This window comes from Scyliorhinus canicula, chromosome 1 (genome assembly GCF_902713615.1).
Source record: "Scyliorhinus canicula chromosome 1, sScyCan1.1, whole genome shotgun sequence".
NCBI classification, from domain to species: domain Eukaryota; kingdom Metazoa; phylum Chordata; class Chondrichthyes; order Carcharhiniformes; family Scyliorhinidae; genus Scyliorhinus; species Scyliorhinus canicula.
In genome coordinates, this window is record NC_052146.1 from 283887513 (window position 1) to 283906942 (window position 19430).

The 19430-nt window shown below is 46.1% G+C and overlaps 1 protein-coding gene across 4 annotated transcripts in view; it reads right to left on the minus strand.

Annotated features, from left to right (window-relative positions):
* Positions 1–19430, minus strand: part of ryr2a (ryanodine receptor 2a (cardiac)) — a 936900-nt gene that overhangs the window by 321067 nt on the left and 596403 nt on the right. For all 4 annotated transcript variants that reach the window (XM_038814319.1, XM_038814304.1, XM_038814294.1 and 1 more), the window contains 3 exons: positions 17013–17099; positions 9260–9486; positions 7752–8553 (listed from right to left, as the gene is read on the minus strand). In XM_038814319.1, coding sequence (XP_038670247.1) covers positions 7752–8553; positions 9260–9486; positions 17013–17099 — 1116 coding nt within the window. The remainder of the gene's footprint in view (positions 1–7751; positions 8554–9259; positions 9487–17012; positions 17100–19430) is intronic.

Here is a 19430-nt window from a genome sequence, read left to right on the forward strand (position 1 = left end):
CCTCCTCCGCCGTCCGGCCTGTCGGGGGGGTTCCTTCCTGGCGCTTGCGGGAGCCCCTCTCCCTGCGACCTCCTCGCTCGCCGCCCGGAAGTCGAGTCGTCTGGTCAATAGCTTTAAGTTCCTGGGGGTCACCATCCCCAACAGTCTGCCCTGGTCCACTCGCATTGATGCACCAGTCAAGAAAGCCCAACAACGTCTCTACTTCCTACGGAAGTTAAAGAAATTCGGCATCTCTGCATCGACTCTCACAAACTTCCACAGATGTGCCAGAGAGAACATCCTATCCAGCTGTATCAGAGCTTGGCATGGCAACTGCTCAGCCCAAGATCGCAAGAAACTACAGAGTGTGGGAAACTGAGCCCAACGCATCACACAAACTTGCCACCCTCACATTGATTCTGTATACACCTCCCTCTGCCTCAGGAAGGCAGACAGCATTATCAGAAACCTCTCACACACTGGCTTTTCCCTCTTCCAGACCCTTCCATCAGGCAGAAGATACAGAAGTCTGAGGGACCCGCACATCAGACACAGCTTCTTCCGCACAACTACTAGACTCCTCAACAACTCTCCTCGGACTGATCTGCTCCCTGTAAGAACACTGGATGGAATTCTCCGCTCCCGTGATAAATCAGGAAGGCCGTTGTGAACTCGGCCGAGTTTCACGACGGCCTCAGAGGACGCTCCTCTCACCTTATTCACCCCCACCCGGGGGGCTAGGAGCGGCGCTCCGTAACTCTCGGCCGCCGAGCCTTGACGCAACGTCGGCGCCTAAGTGACGTCAGCCGCGCATGCGCAGGTTGGCCGGCTCCAACCCGCGCATGTGCGGCTGACGTCACGACGGCTGATGGCTCAAACCCGCGCATGCGCGGTTGCCGTCTTCCCCTCCGCTGCCCCGCAAGACGTGGCGGCTTGATCTTGCGGGGCGGCGGAGGGGAAAGAGTGCGTCCCTTTGAGATGCCGGCCCGGCGATCGGTGGGCACCGATCGCGGGCCAGTCCCCTCCCGAGCACGGCCGTGGTGCTCACTCCCCTCTCCGCCCCCCACAAGCTTCAAACCAGCTTTTGGCGTGAACCAGTCGTGAACGGCAGGCCGCTCGGTGAATCGCCAGTCGCCGTGAAAAACGGCGGGTGTCGATTCTTCCGAGCCGGGGGGGTGGGGGGGGTGGGAGAATCGCGGGGGGCGCCAAGGGGGTGTGTCGTGAGTCACCTGGCCCTCCCGCGATTCTCCCACCCGGTGTGGGGAGCGGAGAATCGCGCCCACTATTCGTGGCTCTCTATGTTGATCTTGCTCATGTATTTTCTTGATTTGGTCCTTGTTTTGCACTGTGACCAATTACTTATTTGTCGATGTACTCTGTTGATTATTCTTTTTGTGTACTGTGTATGTGCTGTGTATGTCCCCTTCAGTACATGTGACAATAAATCAATCAATCAGTTAATAATCAGTCATATCACCAATGAATGATAAGACAGGATAGATCATGCATTCTAAAACCTCCATTCAAACATCTTTGATCGCTTCGCAAACACTGCAATGTAAAAAAGGAACATGCTTGACCAACTGCACGGAGCTTCATAAACATTAAATGAAATAGCTGCTGGTGATCGAGCTTACACCACAATGGTTATGAAGTCCATTAACCTTTTATGCGGGACGTTTAGTTGAGCAGAAAAGGCCAGCTGAATCAATAGAAACTGCTTGTTTGTTTGATGACGAGGGCAAGAAGGCCAGAATGAAAGCAAAATACTGTGGATACTGGAAATCTGAAATAAAGATTGAAAAATGCTGGTAAAACTCCAGCCGATCCGGCAGTGTCTGGAGAGAGAGAAAGCAGAGTTAATGTTTTAAGTCCGTATGACTCAGTTTGTCTCTCTCCACTGATGCTGCCAGAGATTTCTAGCATTTTTCCGTCTTTATTAAAGAGAACAGTATGTTGTGCTTCATTTTAATTTTATATAATACATTTTTATATATTATTTACATCCATTCAGTTGAAATGAAACATAAAGTGTTGATTTGTTTTGAGAAATTCAAAATTTCGGCTGTAATGTTTAGAAAACCAAAGGAAGGAAAATCATTTCAGATTCTCACGTGAGAGGAATTTTAAGAGTCAACAAAAAAGTCTTCATTCTCAATACTAGTTTGCACGTTCTCCCTGTGTCTTTGTGGGTTTCCTCCGGGTGCTCCAGTTTCCTCCCACAGTCCAAAGATGTGCAGCGTAGGTCGATTCACCATGCTATTCAACCCATGGTGTCCAACGGTAAGCTGGGGTTATGGGGTTACAGGGATAGGGCGAGGGAGTGGGCCTAGGTGGGGTGCTCATTCAGGGGGTCAACTTGATGTAGACTTGATGGGACGAATGGCCTCCTTCTGCACTGCAGGAATTTTACGACTAACAAATGCTACAAGAAAGAATGGGAAAAGTATGCTGATTTTATTTTTTAAACAAGATTTATCAGATGATTAAAAGTTTTCATGCTGTAAAGTCAATCCATTGTAATTTTTAAAAGATCGTTTCTGATCTGGGCCTCCTGGTTACGTATTTGCGAATTGGCAGGAGACCCCTTACACCTGAAATGAAAAAATGAAATGAAAATCACTTATTGTCACGAGTAGGCTTCAAATGAAGTTACTGTGAAAAGCCCCTAGTCGCCACATTCCGGCGCCTGTTCGGGGAGGCTGGTGCAGGAATTGAACCGTGCTGCTGGCCTGCCTTGGTCTGCTTTAAAAGCCAGCTATTTAGCCCTGTGCTAAACCAGCCCCTTGTGCTAAACCAGGACCTGGAAACTCAGTCTAAAGTTTAAAAATGTAACTAAGTTAGAATTAGTGAGCCATTAACCCCAATTCACACTGGTTCTGTTCTTGCCATCTGCAGTAGTGAACCCTCGGGAATGGTCCATTGCTTCACTTTGGCTGGGTGCACATCAGCCTGGTGCTACTTGAATTTATTCACATTTCCTTTATTTTTTCCAACTTTCGTCCCCCTTCAATTCTGAAAACATTGATCAATTTGAGCCTCGACTCACAGTGAGTGTCGTGCGTGGGTGTGGGGTGCGGTGGGTGTTTGGGGGCATGGAAACTAAGCACATTCCCATCACATGCCCATATGCAGTCTTCCAATAGTGGTTGAAAGGTAACTGTCGGGGGCAAGAACCCAGGACTCTTCCTCTTCCTAACCTGGTGGCAATGAGACCAATGGAATCATAGAAGGCATCATCTTCACATCACCTCCATGCCCCCCCCCCCCCAGTCCATCCCCAGCCACAAACAAATGTCAGTCAGATAAAACCTGGGGCTAATTTAAATATCTACCTTTAAAGCGTGGAAAATCAGGAAACCATAAGCAGTGCTCATCACTGTTTCAAATCTTCCGAATTTTGTAGAAAATCTCCAACTTTCCACTGTTTTGTTTTTTATTCACCAGCATGAATATTGGGGTGGGTCTCGTCACCCATTTTTATATCCCCCCCCCGATTTCTAATCCCAATCCAAAATAACAATTGAGACAGACATACAGCGGGTTGTCAAATCATATGACACTGTCACACCAAATTAAATCTAACATCTATGTCACATCACAATCAAATTTAACTCCAACTCAACCTCTAAGTTTGCGGATGATACGACTGTGGTGGGCCACATCTTAAACAACGACGAATCAGACTACTGGAGGGAGATAGATCACTTGGTTGCATGGTGTACCGAAAACAACCTCTGTCTAAATGTTGGAAAGACCAAGGAACTGACTTTAGGAAGCGTAGCACGACACAGACTCGCATCTGAATCAATGGCTCCAAAGTGGAGATGATCGGTAGCTTTAAGTTCCTGGGGCACACCATCACTAACAGTCTGTCCTAGTCCACTCACGTTGATGCAACAGTCAAGAAAGCCCAACAACGTCTCTACTTCCCATGGAAGCTAAAGAAATTTGGCATGTCTGCATCGACTTTCACAAACTTCTACAGATGTGCGACAGAGAGCATCCTATCCGGCTGCATCACAGCCTGGTATGGCAACTGCTCGGTTCGAGATCGCAAGAAACTGCAGCGTGTGGTGAACTCAGCCCAGCGCATCGCACAAGCTTGCCACCCCCATATTGATTCTGTATACACCTCCCGCTGCCTCAGGAAGGCAGACAGCACTATCAGAGACCCCTCCTACCCAGGCTTTGCCTTCTTCCAGACCCTTCCATCAGGCAGAAGGTACAGAAGTCTGAAGACCTGCACATCCAGACATAGGAACAGCTTCTTCCCTACAGCTAGAAGATTTCTCAATGACTCCCCCTCGGACTCATCTGTTCCCTGTAAGAACACTATTCACAACACCCTATGCTGCTCTTGTCCATGTATTTGCTTTGTTGGCCCTTTGTTCCACACTGTAACCAATCACTGTTTGTCGATGTACCATTTGTCAATGTTCTCTGTTGATTATTCTCTTTGTCTACTATGTACGTACTGTGGACGTTCCCTCAGCTGCAGAAAAATACTTTTCACTGTACTTCAGTACATGTGACAATAAATCAAATCAATCAATCAATCAATCAAGATCTAGCTCACTCTGTGTTATAGCAAAGAGACTCAACTTGGAACTCCAAAGTTCTTTACTACAACAGAAAAATCCATTTGTCCTCTATTTCAATGATCCTGACTTTGGTAGCTTTCTTAATGTCTCACATATCACTGTCCTCATTATCCCAAAGTGACAGCAGTGGATTCAGTCTTGCTGGAGAGTTTCCACTGGAATGCACCCCCAGGGAGGTAGATAGGGATCATGGCAGTTGGGGAGGATCCCTGACTAGACCCCACTCCGCTGGGAATTGGGAGATGCATGCTGGTGGACTCAATATCATTGCTGCTTCGCCAAATTACAAAAGTTGATAGTTATTTTGTACAATGTATCTTTGTACTGAGTGCTCCAAAACAGAACTTTACCCACTCAGGAGAGGGAAAAAACCACACATATTAAATTGTGAATGAAAATGTGTAGCATTATTCCTAGAATGTCTTCCTTTTGGCTACTTTTAAGTACAGATGAGAGAATGAGGGAGCTAGCGCGGGGAGTTGCAAACACACGGGAGAGAACAGACATGAACTAGAACATAGAACATAGAAAAATACAGCACAGAACAGGCCCTTCGGCCCACAATGTTGTGCCGAACTTTTGTCCTAGACTAAGAACAAATTAATCTACACCCCATCATTCTACCATAATTCATATACCCATGATGCCATGAACCTGGCTCTGATTACACTCCCCAGATGAACCATCAGTCTCATCAGTATGCATACTGAATACTAGTTGGAGTGTGGGATGCATACATGGGATCCCCTGTGCTACCTGTCTGTTCCTCTTTGACTATCTGGTGGCCACCCATTCCCTCCCTCCCTACATAATATTAAACTGCGGGTTGACCACTTCTATAACTGTGTTATCCACAAACCCTTCAACCTCTCAAATGCACCACAGCGATGCCAACTGCTACCCAAGTTCCGAAACTCAGAGCTCAAGTTGCTGCAATTACGGACACTTCCTGCACAAGATGAAGACAAGCTCTCTGCTCAGGACATCAATTAGGTGCTCCTTGTTGTAATCCAATGGATTTCTTCTGCTGAAATTCACGAGCACGACTTTCGCAAGTAATGGCCACCTGGGAACAGTACTAAAAGATGACTAGTGATTTTGCAGCCTTAACCAACAAGTAATCATTTTAAGAAGAATACAGAGTTCTAAATCTAGTGACCATAAAGATACAATTCGCAACCTAGGGTCTTTCTGTATCAATTGTGCATAACAAGTTAATTCACTCGTACATTGAGACTCAGATACAAGAGCGCATTCTGCGGTTATGTTACTCGTAATCCAGAGATCTGGTCAAGTGATCTGGAGGCATGCATTCAAAGGCACAATAGCAACTGTGGAAGTTGAACTCAAGTTAATTAAATAAATCTGGAGTATAAAGATAGTACTATCAGTAATGATGATCAGGAAACTACCGGATTGACATAAAAACCAATAAAATTGAATAATGTCCTTTAGGGGAGGAAATTTGTCCTTAGCTGGTCTGGTGGAGTTACTGGTTATGGGGATAGGGTGGAAGCATGGGTTTAAGCAGGGTGCTCTTTCCAAGGGCTGGTGCAGTCTCGATGGGCCGAATAGCCTCCTTCTGCACTGTAAATTCTATGACCTCCAGACCCAGCAATGCGGTTGACTCTTAAATGCCCTCTGAAATGTGGCACTCATCTGTCTCGAAATAAATTATTTTTTAAATAAAATTTAGAGTACCCAGTTATTCTTTTCCAATTAAGGGGAAATTTAGCATGGCCAATCCACCTAGCCTACACATCTTTGGGTTGTGGGGAACACAGGCACGGGAAGGATGTGTAAACTCCACACGGACAGTGACCCAGGGCCGGATTGAACCCGGGTCTTGGCGCCATGTGCTAACCCTGCACACTGTGCTGCCCTCTCGAGGGCAATTAAAGATGGCTAATAAAGATTGGCCGTACCAGCAATGCTCACATCCTCCAAATATTCTAGCAGCCAGTGCTCAGTTGGCATTAAAGAAATTACAACATGAAACAGGCCATTCAGCCCAACCAGGCCTCGCTAGTTTTCAATCCTCTGCAGGAACTGCCCTCTTATGTGCCCACATCCACGTTTCTGTAACCACCTAGCTCATTCTTAGATGTGACATGGACTTTGCTTCAGTCATTACCACAGTGCATTCCACAACTTAACAATCTTCTGTGCAAGAATATTTATCTGTCTGGCATTTTAACAAAGGCGTCACCATGTTTAAAATAAATAAAGTCAGGGGGCATCGTGAAAATAGCAGGCAGACGCTCGTAGAGTCTTCATTGTCAATGAGGTGCAGAACGATTTCAAACCCAGAGCTCTCTAAAAATCAACAGAACCTAAAGGAGGAGAAAATGATTCTCAAGTCCATGGAATACTTTGAAATTATTTACATTTTCAAAGATTCTTCAATACAAAATGGCCAGGAAAGTAACGTTTATCAAAAAACTCTAAAGTAACCAAGATATCAACAAGTTGAAATTATTTAGCAATGGGCAGCACGGTAGCACAGTGGTTAACACAGTTGCTTCACAGCTTCAGAAATCCCAGGTTCGATTCCCGGCTTGGGTCATTGTCTGTGCAGAGTCTGCACGTTCTCCCTGTGTGTGCGTGGGTTTCCTCCGGGTGCTCCGGTTTTCTCCCACAGTCCAAAGATGTGCAGGTTAGGTGGATTGGCCATGCTAAATTGCCCTTAGTGCCCAGAAAGGTGGGGTGGGGTTACTGGGATAGGGTGGAGGTGTGGGCTTGGGTAGGGTGCTCTTTCCAAGAGCCGGTGCAGACGTGATGGGCCCAATGGTCTCCTTCTGCACTGTAAATTATTTTTAAAAAATAAATTTAGAGTACCCAATTTTTTTTTCCAATTAAGGGGCATTTTAGCGTGACCAATCCACCTAACCTGCACATCTTTGGGTTGTGGGGTGAAACCCACGCAGACATGGGGAGAATGTGCAAACTCCACACGGACAGTGACCAAGGGCCAAGATTTGAACCCCGGGTCCTCAGTGCCGCAGTCCCAGTGCTATTGACTGAGCCACATGCTGCCGTTGCACTGTAAATTCTATAATTTATGAAGTTTCCTACAGTTGTTTCCCCCCAGAATAGTGGCACCTACTTATTCAGATATAATAGGCAGGAACACATCAACGTTTGGTTAAGATTTTCTTTAAACACTACCTGAAGTTTAACTGGCTCAGGAAGTTTCATCTGTAGTAGACCTTCTTTGGGGACTTGGTCACTTTTGAATTCCTCATCGCCTCCTTCTGCTTTTTGATCACTTTTGCTTACATCCTTCTCATTCATTATATTTTCCTCGGTTGCCTGAGTGTCTTCAGCGAACACACTGGCTTCGATCAGCTGCAAAATATGCTTCAAATCGTCACTGCAGAAGATACCCATGATAAGGAGCCTATAAAAGAGTTTGATGAGGGGGACGAAAAGAAACTCGGTGCTGCCACCAACTGGGTCTCGCACGTGGAGGCTGCCCTCCTGCACGGCCTCTGTCAGCATTTCGATAGTTTTGGCCTTCAGGATGTCCAGTGGAAATTCTGGGCTGTACTGGAAGGATTCCCCCGTCATGGTGACAAAGCTGGTCGAGGAGAACTGCATTCTGGGCCTGAGGGAGGTGCTGAGGCCCACTCCGGGGACCGCATGATTTTGGTTGTCGTCTGGGAACAAAGTAATGCTCTTGGTCTCGTCTGTCATGGGAACGATGAATTCGTTGTTCATCATCAGCCTGGCAGTGGCATAGGTACTAAGGTAAGTGTCAATGAGTAGATCATAGTAACCTGTTCGCAGCAAACCAGGTACGTATTTGCTTTCTATAGCGTACAGCAATTGAGACTCATCCACGTGGCTGCACAGGGCATGGGCCACTCGATTATTGCCCAGAGCACAAACTGCGGAATACAAACGCAAGGTATGGTAGTGAAATTTCAGCAGGTCCTCATGCTCTGCGAGTTCCAAGATATCCAAAGCCCTACATATCATAAAGAATTAAAGGAAAGGTTAATTATAATAAATATAAGACACATGCCAACCTCTTGTCTATTAAAAAAAATGACAGTACTGCAGCCAGTTAAGGAAGGCCAGAAGTTAGGTAAAATAACACGTCTTAGATTTGGCCTTTCCAGGACCCCAGGTGGAGCAAAGCCACCCTCCAAATGTGTGGATCGACAGAAAGAAATTGCTGCTGAGGACATTGCTAATCACTCATTGCCAGAATTGCATTAAAAAATGACAACATGGTTTCAGGTCATTCAGTCCAATCAGCTCATGTTGGTGCTAATCCTCTCCACAAACTCATCCTCTCCACACACTTTTATCCTAATCCCTTGTGTGCTCCTTGTTCCCATCCTTCTTTGCTTCCTTTTCCTTTGGCTTCCAGTCTAACCCACCTTTAACTGTTGAACTAGTGCTCACAGTCAGCACGTAGGATCAGTGCTGATTTATTGCGCTTGGTCCTTGTGTTACTTTCTCATTTAGATGCTCAGAACAGTTTCCCAAAACACAAACGCGCACCCAAAACACAAATGGATCATTAAGTGGAGTGTGTAATTAAAATCCGGTAAGTGGGAATAAAAATATTTCTCCAGGCCTCTGCTGCTGTGTTTGACCATAATTAGCGTTCACAGTTATTAATTGTTCACAGGATTCTGCCTGAACCCGGCTTTTTGAACACTTACCTGTTCTCTTCAGGAATATGTAAAGACATGAATCTTAAAGGCTCTGTACATTGCACCTGCCATCCATGGCGGTCGCTAACACGACTGACATCCACCTTTAAGAACTCATTCGGCACTCTGCTCCACAACACAGGGGTAAGGTGCTGAACATGAAGTCGAGGAGGACACTGTGGGGTTGGATTCCTGCGCTCACTTTTAAACAATCCGGCTGACAGGGGCATTACGTTCTGCAAATGAATGGAAGAAATGCAATGGGACCTTGAAACCGGTTACAATATCAATCTTTTCCTTACGACAGGGGACCAAAGTCCCAATACAGTTACATTGCCTTTCAGGTGTCGACTGACAGAATTAAACTCCTATTGGAGGCTGAATTATCTGCCAAAGTGCAGTTAGATGAAATGATCTTAAGCAATATCGAAGTATGTGGGTAAAAGTGTTTTTGAGCCGTAACAAAAAAGATTTTAAAATAATTTATGCTGGACATCCAGGTCCCTTCCTCCATATTCCACCCAACACACACAGACTTGATCTATCTTCCTGTCTCTTTGTACTCGGGCATAAAAGCTAGCAGTTGATCATACACAATCAAGTGGAAATCAAAGTGGAAATCAAGGGGCTGGTTTAGCACACTGGGCTAAATCGCTGGCTTTTAAAGCAGACCAAGGCAGGCCAGCAGCACGCTTCAATTCCCGTACCAGCCTCCCCGAACAGGCGCTGGAATGTGGCGACTAGGGGCTTTTTCACAGTAACTTCAATGAAACCTACTTGTGACAATAAGCGCTTTTCATTTCATTTCAAAGCAGTGGTGAGCAGCACAGGAACAGCCATGCAGGGTGTCAAGTACTGAGGGTTATAAACAGGAAGGCAACAAATACAACCCTTACTCCTGATTGTTAGCTGCAACTTTTATGGAGTTAACCAACTGGCAGGACTGAGGAAAGTTAACATCTGAATATCTAAGATCACCCACTAGATGGTGGTAAAATCAGCAAAATTATGACTGCTTCCAGATACTTTTATCATTCGGAATTGGAATCTGAAGCCATGATGTGGAGATGCCGGCTTGGACTGGGGTGGGCACAGTAAGAAGTCTTAGAACACGAGGTTAAAGTCCAACAGGTTTGTTTCAAACACTAGCTTTCGGAGCACTGCTCCTTCGAGGAGCTTCAAACCTGTTGGACTTTAACTGGTGTTCTAAGACTTCTTAATCTGAAGCGATGAGCAATAAATCAGTACATTGGGTGGGATGTACCCCCCCCCCCCCCCCCCCACCCAGTTATTTTGTGGTGACAGAGACTGCCTAACATTGCCTGCCGGTCCCACCGCTGTGAATGGGTTTTCCTGATGTTTGCACCCTCTACTGCCAGGAACGGGGGCAGGGAGGTCGGATCCGCCCCGGATGCCAGGCCGATCACGAGTCACCCGACTCAGACCCTTGCAACCTCCCCCAGGCTTCCCCTTTTCTTCTCTCCCCCGGGACACACACCACTTTCGCTTATTGTCACAATAGACTTCAATGAAGTTACTGTGAAAAGCCCCCAGTCACCACATTAACTTCACTCTGGCTCATTGCACTTAGTTCCAGGCACACTGCTGCATTTCCTCTTGCAGCTACTGCAGCGCTGTGCCTGAAGGGGCTGGAAAGCCGACGGCCGATCTGATTTGGCTGACAGCTCTCCAAGGCAGGACTTCCACCCAAGTGAGTGTCATAATATACACCCATGCACATCATGAGGTAAAGACAGTCAGTGACAGACACCCAGGTTAGCCAATCAACACACAGGACAGAACACAACTAATCACCAGACAGAACACTCAAGGCGGGTTTCCTCCTATAAAACACACAAGGCATCAGCACTCCGCCTCTTTCTACTGGTGACAACTGTAGTGACAGTCAGGGTGTATATATCAGTCAGCACCTTCTACTGATCAGAGCTAGTCTGGTCTAGTTAGTTAGAGTTAGTACACTTAGAGTAGTAGAGTGTCAACCCACAGCCAGCTGTGTGCATTGTTACAGAAGTTCAATAAATCGTATTGAACCAACGTCTAAGTTTGGTGTATGCTTTACAGTTCAACTGCATCCAGTTGCAGTCCGTGTTACCCCAGGGTAGATAACACGACAGTGAGGACAGAGGTCTTACCTTTTGCCAATCAGGATTCTAAGGGTTAAATTTTGAGGCGATATTAAACAAACTTGGTTGGATTCCTTGAAGGGAAAAGGCTGAGGGTGATTTGCTTAATGTTTTCAAGATTTTGAGGGGAACTGATAGGGGTAGCGGGACAGAAACTGTTTCCAATGGTTAGGGAGTTTAAGAGTTAGAGCAAGAACTTTCCGGAGTGAAGTTAAGAAACAGTTCTCTGCATAAAGAGTAATAAAGGTTGGAATCATCTTCTGCAAATGACAGATGATGATGGATCAATTGTTAGTTATCTCAAGATTTGAAAGTTACCAATCAGTAATGATCTCATTGATGGCAGTACAGGCTTGAGGAGGTAAATGGCCTGCTACTGTGTTCCTTTGTACCTTGAATTTTATTTACAAAGAAAATGTTTTCCCTTTCTTCCCAATTAATTAGTGCAGTAATCATATCAGAAGCCGGATTTCAGCATGTCCCTTTTTATCTGCTCAATCAGTATTATGAACTAGCAAAACAGAAATTATATCAAAAGAGGGGATTAAACAAAGTAAAGCTAATGCATTTTAAGCTCTGGTTTTAATCAGGGGCCTCCCAGCTACCAGAGGCTTCAGAAGTCTTGTTAGGCCAGAGATTTGCTTATTAGGGTTAGTGAATACTAGTGAATTTCCAATAGCTTTGTTTGTGAAAATCAAGTAATGTGCTGCTTTCTAACGATGGGAAGGCCTTGGTATATATAGTGCACGCTGTTATATTTCTGCTAAAGCATATTTCTAATTCATATGGCCTGTTCCTCTGAGACTAAAAGTATATTAGAGATTATGGAATAAAGAAGCAATCATTTGCACATTATTGGATGCATATAAATTTCCAGCTACAGCGAAAGATGTCTGTGTTTCTTTCCATAGTTATTCACAAATAAATTATCTGAACTATGAGAAACTTGTGACTTTTAGATACAGTATATGGATATTTTGTTATGGCAGTACCTAATGCATTCATACATTCTCAAGCTGGTTATACACAGTTGGGGCATCTGTCTTTTTAAGGAATGAAAACCTGCCTCCAAGAGCTGCTGTTGAATCAGAGGGTCAGTTGGTCTTCAGTGCTAGAGGTGCCACCAGGAACGATGGACACTGATGGGACTGCAACTGGCCTGGAGCAGCATCATGGACGTCGCCCTGGGACCAAGGTAAGCGGGGTCTGGGTTCCTGACCCTAGTAGGGGGGAGAGGGGTGGTGCCGGCTGCTGAAGGCAGGAAGGGGTGTCTCCACAGGAACGGCCTTGCCAATGGAGAGGCTTTGCATTGGCCATAAGGTACCCCACCAGGAGGACACCCCTGCCACTGGTACAATGCCAGTGAAGATCAGAAGGAGCCTTTAATTGGCCACTTAAGATCCTCACTTGGGATATGGGCAAAGAAGGCCATCCTCCACCTTCCCCAGCACTCATTAATTCATCTTACTTCACAGTTCAATGGCCTAAGTGATGAAACCCCAAATGTTTGTGAACATTGTCCACATCAAAGAGAGGCAAGCACAGTGAAATCACACTCGCTTGAGTGATTGGAATGCACCTAGTGTTTGGAATGCACTTACCTCTCTTTGATGTGGTCAATGTTTACAGACATTTGGGGTTTCACCTCTTAGGCCACTGAATTGTAAAGGGAGATGAATGAACCAAGTCTGTAGGTAGTTTGTAGAAGTTGTTAATCACAGACCACTACCTGAAAACTATGAATGGCTTGCAGCTAATGGATCTGTGGGAACCAGACAGGTCATAGCTGCTCCTTCCGGAAATAAACATGTGGTGCTGCAAGGTAATGGTTACAACTGTAATCCTTCTCAATGCCCCAGTCTGGACTGATCTCTCGCTTCCAGACATAGGTCTCATTTCTGGGGGAAGGGGGTCTGGTAAAGGAGGCATGGACAGGCGATGCATTGATGATGGGGGGGGGGGGGGGGGGGGGGGGTTACTTTCGGATGGTCTCTACCTGGATTTGCAATTCAGCTCAGGGAGAAGAATCTTCCAAACAGAGATTCCAGCCCCCAGTATTTTACTGGAATATCAAATAATTCAGAACAAAACTAGCACGACTGCAAGAACACTGAATAAAAATAACCTTTGAACAATGAGAAATTCTCAGCACACATGTCATATTGAATAATCTGAGATCATTTACAATATAACCAAAAAGCTTAGATAACAGCATAAAGATAAATTACTGTATTAAAATCACTCCAGAGAATTTTAATTGTAGCATCAATTACCATGCTGAGAAAAAAACTCATGACCTCATTAAGAAGTGGAAGTGATTGTAAAATGGGAAGAGAGGAGACTGGCGACAGATTATCTACAGGCATATGTTTTCAAGGCTCTAAGGTGCTTCTGTGTTAACTGAACCCGGATGAATTGTCTAGCACAATCACATTCTCTGTAACCAGGGAGCGTGGGTTCAAACTCAGAACAGGAATATATCCTGGAGATTTAACTGATTTACAGAGAGGATGGTGAATACGTGCAACGCACTGCCCGAGCTGCTGGAGTGGCATCATGCAGTGTCAACAGGTTCAGAGAGCAGCTACGTTGGCGTCACTACTCCTAACAGAGCGAGGAAAATTGGGTAATACCCCATTAATCCTGAGCATGAAAGGGCCATGAGTTGGCATGGGGATATAATGGGCCACTGGGGGTGGGTGGGGGTCATGAATTGGCATGGGAATGCAGGAAGTGTGTGTGGGGGGGGGGGGGGGGGGGGGGGGGGGGTGATAGAGGGCCTAAAATGTATGGGGCAAGGTTTAATGTTATGCACATTATGTATCCATTACAATTTGCTGGTGTGCTTATAGGTAAAAGCTGCTTCGGTAAAGGTCCCTGCTTGCTGCAGACTGTTTGAATTGACCCTGTAAATATATTTTGCTTGAATAGTTGTTTGTTAAATTAATACATTTGGTTTGCTGTAAAGTACACTGTCTGTTGCAAGTTCTGACCACCCCATCCCTCTAACATAACTCCACCTCCAATTCATTGACTGACACTTTGCGGCGGTGAAGGCTAACCGGTCTCGCTGCAGTCAAAAAGAGTTCTTGGTGCTTGCCCCCTCCACTGCCAGGCAACCCGAGGGGGGCACCCTCAGCAGGTCTGTAAGATCCCATCAGTAGGAATGGCGGAAAAGTTTGGTCAGTGTTCTAATCACAATGGGAATTATGTGACCTTAGTGAATCAGCAGCTGTACAGTATTCTCGCAAGGGTCCTTCTGAATTGGGTTATTTTTAAACTGTGGCCCAGTTTTTCATCCAGTCGGAAGGCTCATAGCCATCTATATTGGCAGGCTGGACCTCATTCTGCAATCCAGTTCCTGGCACCCCAAATTTTCACCAGCATAGCCTGAGGGTGCAGGGAGCTAGCCTGTCTCCATTATGCAGGTAGGCATCTCCTAGCCTGCTGTCAATTTTCATTGTCAGCTTCTCCATGGCTCATGGTTCATGCAACTCAGAGGGATCTTGAAGCATAGCCAGGACATGGCAATTCTTTGAAAGGTAAGTTCAAAAGTTCTTACTTATGCTCCTATGCCAACTCATGCCCATCCACCCCCATGCAAATAGCCCACATGCCAACTCAATGCCAACTCATACCCTTGATTGATTCATTGGGCACCATTGGGCGTACATAATGGGCGCCATCTTCCCAAAATGGAACAAAGTCCCCAAGCGAGCGCATTTAGCCGTGTGTTTCCCAGCACTCGCAGTGTCTAGAAACACCAGGCTATTCAACGCGACTCCCTGGCTAGCTCCCTGCACCCTCAGGCTCTGCTGGTGAAAATCTGGGGTGCCAGGAACTGGATTGCAGAATGAGGTCCAGCCTGCCATTATAGATGGCTATGAGTCCTTCCGACTGGATGAAAAACTGGGCCACAGTTTAATAATAACCCAATTCAGAAGGACCCTTGCTAGAATACTGTACAGCTGCTGATTCACTAAGGTCACATAATTACCATTGTGAATAGAACGACGTGTTGAATGAGGAGCCTGAACGGGGAAATAGCCCCGTTTCTTTTACAACGGAGGGCTCCACTCGCCAGAACTTCCCGTTGTCACGAGAGAGTGGGACACCATCTGAGGCCCCAAAAAGAATCCCCGACTTCCCCCCCAGCCCAAACGCAATATGAGAGGGTCCCCCGCCGCCCAAACACTGCCAGGGTGTGAGGTTGGCAGCGCCAGGGTACCCAAGTGGCACCAGCAGTGACAGGGCACCACGCTGCCCAAAGGGAATGCAACTGGTGGCCTCTGATCCCCTTGGAGACCCCCGCTAGTGCCGTTCCGCCTGGTCCCCGTTTGTGGGGACCAGTACCAAATGGCGTTCCCTCGAGGTCCCGAGGTGAATAGATTGAATCCCAAAGCCTCAGGTACCTCGGGAATCTGCATATTAGAGTAAGGCTTACTGCCTCACTCTAATATGCAGATTTGCTAAAAAGGTGATTCACCCTGCAATATCTCACGAGATTGGCCTTGCAAGCCAGGTAGATCCCGGGAGCAGGGTCTCCCGGCTTTCAACAGCCACGCTGCACCACGGCGAGCTGCTTTTCTGGCGCAGCATGGCCGGAGGATCGCACCCAATGTATACAGAATGAATGGAAGGGCACTGATTTGACATGAGACTCTCAGTGTCCATTGGGAGTGGGTGGGACTCATGAATTGGTTTGGGAGTATGCGAGTGGGCAGGGAATCTTCATGTGACATAGCAACAACCAGCACCTGCTGTTAACTATAGCCGATTAAATATTGATGAGATTTGGACCGCATGGTTCAGGAATTGGGGGATGGAAGCAGGACAGTGCCTTTTACAGGGTACCTGGGGTCTAAGTGAACAGGGCAAGAAACTGGGTATCTCCTTCACCAATCAGATCTAAGCATTGTGAAAGTAATCATGTAAAGTTGAGCAAGGATGTATAATTAATAGTGGTGAACTCAATGTCAGTACATAAAGGGAAATAAAGAGAGAAAGAAAAATTGGATGAAAAGATGGATTAAAAAGAGGAAGAGGAAGAAAATAAAAGTAATGAAATTTCTAAATTTACAACAAAAATTAAAACCTGGAGGGAATCTATGAATGAGACTCCATATATTGTAATGGATCATTTTCAGTGTCAGAGGAAGTGACTACAGTACCAATAATTAATACTCATCATATCATTGGAAGGATATTTAGACTGAAACGGACAAATACTTGACTTTAGTTAGCAAGTTTCCTTTGTATCTTCCATATAAGTGCAGGAACTTAATGTCACCCAATGTATCTGTAATTGATCCCATGTGGTGAAATATTATTTTCGCGAATTTCATAGCAGAGCGTCGAATATCCAACAGAAACTTTTCCATCGGTACTTTCAGATCTGCGTCTGCCTTTGCCTGGAGTTGCTTTGGCCATTTGCACATAAATAACAGCAAGTGTGATCACATCAATCAGTTGAAATATTGAAGGGGTGGAACCTTTTGGTGTATGCATCAGGATAAATTCACACAGATCGGATTTGTAGCCCTAACCCAATGCTGCACTTAGAGGCAGCTTCTCCATTGGAAGCATGAAATTTAGGATTTAACACAATCATGACTTACCTTAATCCTTCCTAGTTCAAACTGGAACACATTGGGACTGGTGGCTTGTGCAAATACTGCTGCAAACAGCTTTGTGCTTGGTTCCACCTAGGCACAGAATGAAGATCACATGACGGCTGAGGAACCTTTCTGAAAGTTAACAGTCAATCACGAAGAAATAGAACCCAGTTTTCCAGAGTCATTCTGAGTTCCTTACGATAATTGGATCCTTTAAGTGCTTTAGAACGTACACATCTCAGTACTGTAGTTCACTGGGCGCAACCACAGGTGCTCAAAAAATGAATGCTGCACTTCACAGCAATTATTTCTGTGACTTTTTGTTAAAATGTACCTACTTAAAATTATAAAATTAGCAACCAGCCCGCGATAATTGATCCAGATGATTAATAACTCAGAATGCAACCACACTGCCAACTCATCTGTCACTGAAATGTATACTTCACTTTCAAGTTATGAAAATCGCCATCCATGAAGCAATTTTAATGCAGCACACACTGCAAAGAACATAGCAAAGGTGCGCTCATTGCAGCAAGTGCAAAGAATGCAGCACACCCACGGCTGGACTTGCCAATGATGAAGGGTTGCTGTGGCCCGCTAAGAAAGTCAAGCGTTCTCATACAACAAAAATGCTTGCTGCGCTGTGGGATAATCCCTTTTTCATAATGCCCTCTCCAGCTACACGAGGATAACAAAATTGCAGCCGGCTGTAAACCATGAAGATGTCCGATACACTGCCCACGCACAATCCCCAGCTCTTCAAAATAAGAAAAAAATATTTTTTGTAATTAAAAACCTTATTTTCTAGGACCATTGTGAATGAGCCGACCTGTTACGTACCCACTTACCCACCAGACCTCTGCCATAATGTGACTCGATGAATGTCATTGCCAAAGGTGGATATGGAGATTCCTGTGTTTTGGGGTTTTGTCATTAAAAAGGCGTGGGGCGGACTTTTCCCATATTTTTTCAGAGGATCGGGCTCTGACAGAAAACTCTCCAGCATGTAGCCCTCCAGCTGCACAGCCGGATTTTTAGACGAGGGATGGATTCACTTTTCCCGCCGGCACCGCACCCCAGCCTGTGGGCTTCCTGACAGCATTGGATGGCTTCAATGGGAAAACCCTATTGGCCAGCTCCAATAAATCGGGGCTCCATCTTTCAAGGGCACCCCAATCAACACAGAACGTAAACCCACCCACCCCAGCCTCCCCCCAAGGACTTGGAGGTCTACCCTCACAAGCAACAGTGCTTACCCTTGCCCCACCATACGCCAATGCCCCCCCCCCACCCCCACCTCATAGGCATCGGGAATCGGGTGTTCCATCTCCACCAACCCCCCACACCCTGACCCTTTGCAGGCATTGAGTGACCCCCTCCAGCTCTCCCTGCAAGGTATCAGGACTCTCCCCGCTCACTCCCCGCCTTTGCAGGTATCGGGTCGACCTCCCCTTCCCCCTCTCCTCCCTTGCAGGTATTGGGGCAAACACACCACCACCACTAAAGTCTCGGGGGAACTCTTCACCTCCTAACCACCACTACAGTCTCAGGGACATTCTTTGCCCTCACAATCATCAACCCTTTCCAAAAGAATAGGGTAACTCTCCCCTAGGACTCCCCAGAGGGACTATCCCTTGCACTGCCCCGTGACACAGGATGGCACTGCCTGGCATCTTGCTCGTCCCATGGGGGGCTATACTTACCTTGGCACTGACTCCCCCACCCACCGGCTCCCAGAGGGATTCCCACAACTTTTTCCCATCTTCACAAACCTGCTGTAAACCTCGCTGACATGACATCACATCGGCAAGATTTCAATATTCCGTGAGCGAGGATCATGTGGAGGGGAAGCCCTTTAAACAAGTGTAAATGCACAACAATGTATGTAAATGAGATTCCAGTATTTTCATTACGTCAGGGAAAATCGGGAAATGAGATCAACCGGCAAGAATCTTATTTCCCGATTCTCACGAGATCCTGTGCTAGCATCGCCTTTCTTGCCGACGGTGAACGCGGGCGGGAAAACGCCCCTGTGGGTGTCGCTGGCAAGGTCTGCATTTATTGCCCAACCACAATTGCCCTTAAAAAAAAGGGTGGTGAGCTGCCTTTTTGAACCGCCGCAGCAGCTGTGATACAAGTGAGTGACTTGCTCGGCCATTCAGAGAGCAGGGTAAGGGTCAACCACAGTGCTGTGGGTTTGGATTTACTATTAGCCAAACCAGTTATGGACAGCAGACTCCCCTCTCCAATGGACATTCGAGAATCAGGTGGGTTTTTTGTGACATTGTCGTATTTTGATGGTCACCATTAATGATGCTAGCTTTTCATTCCAGATTTAATTCATTAATTTAAGTTATATTCCCCAATTTCAATGCCAGGATGTAACTCTTGCCTCAGGATTACTAGCTCAGTAACATATCT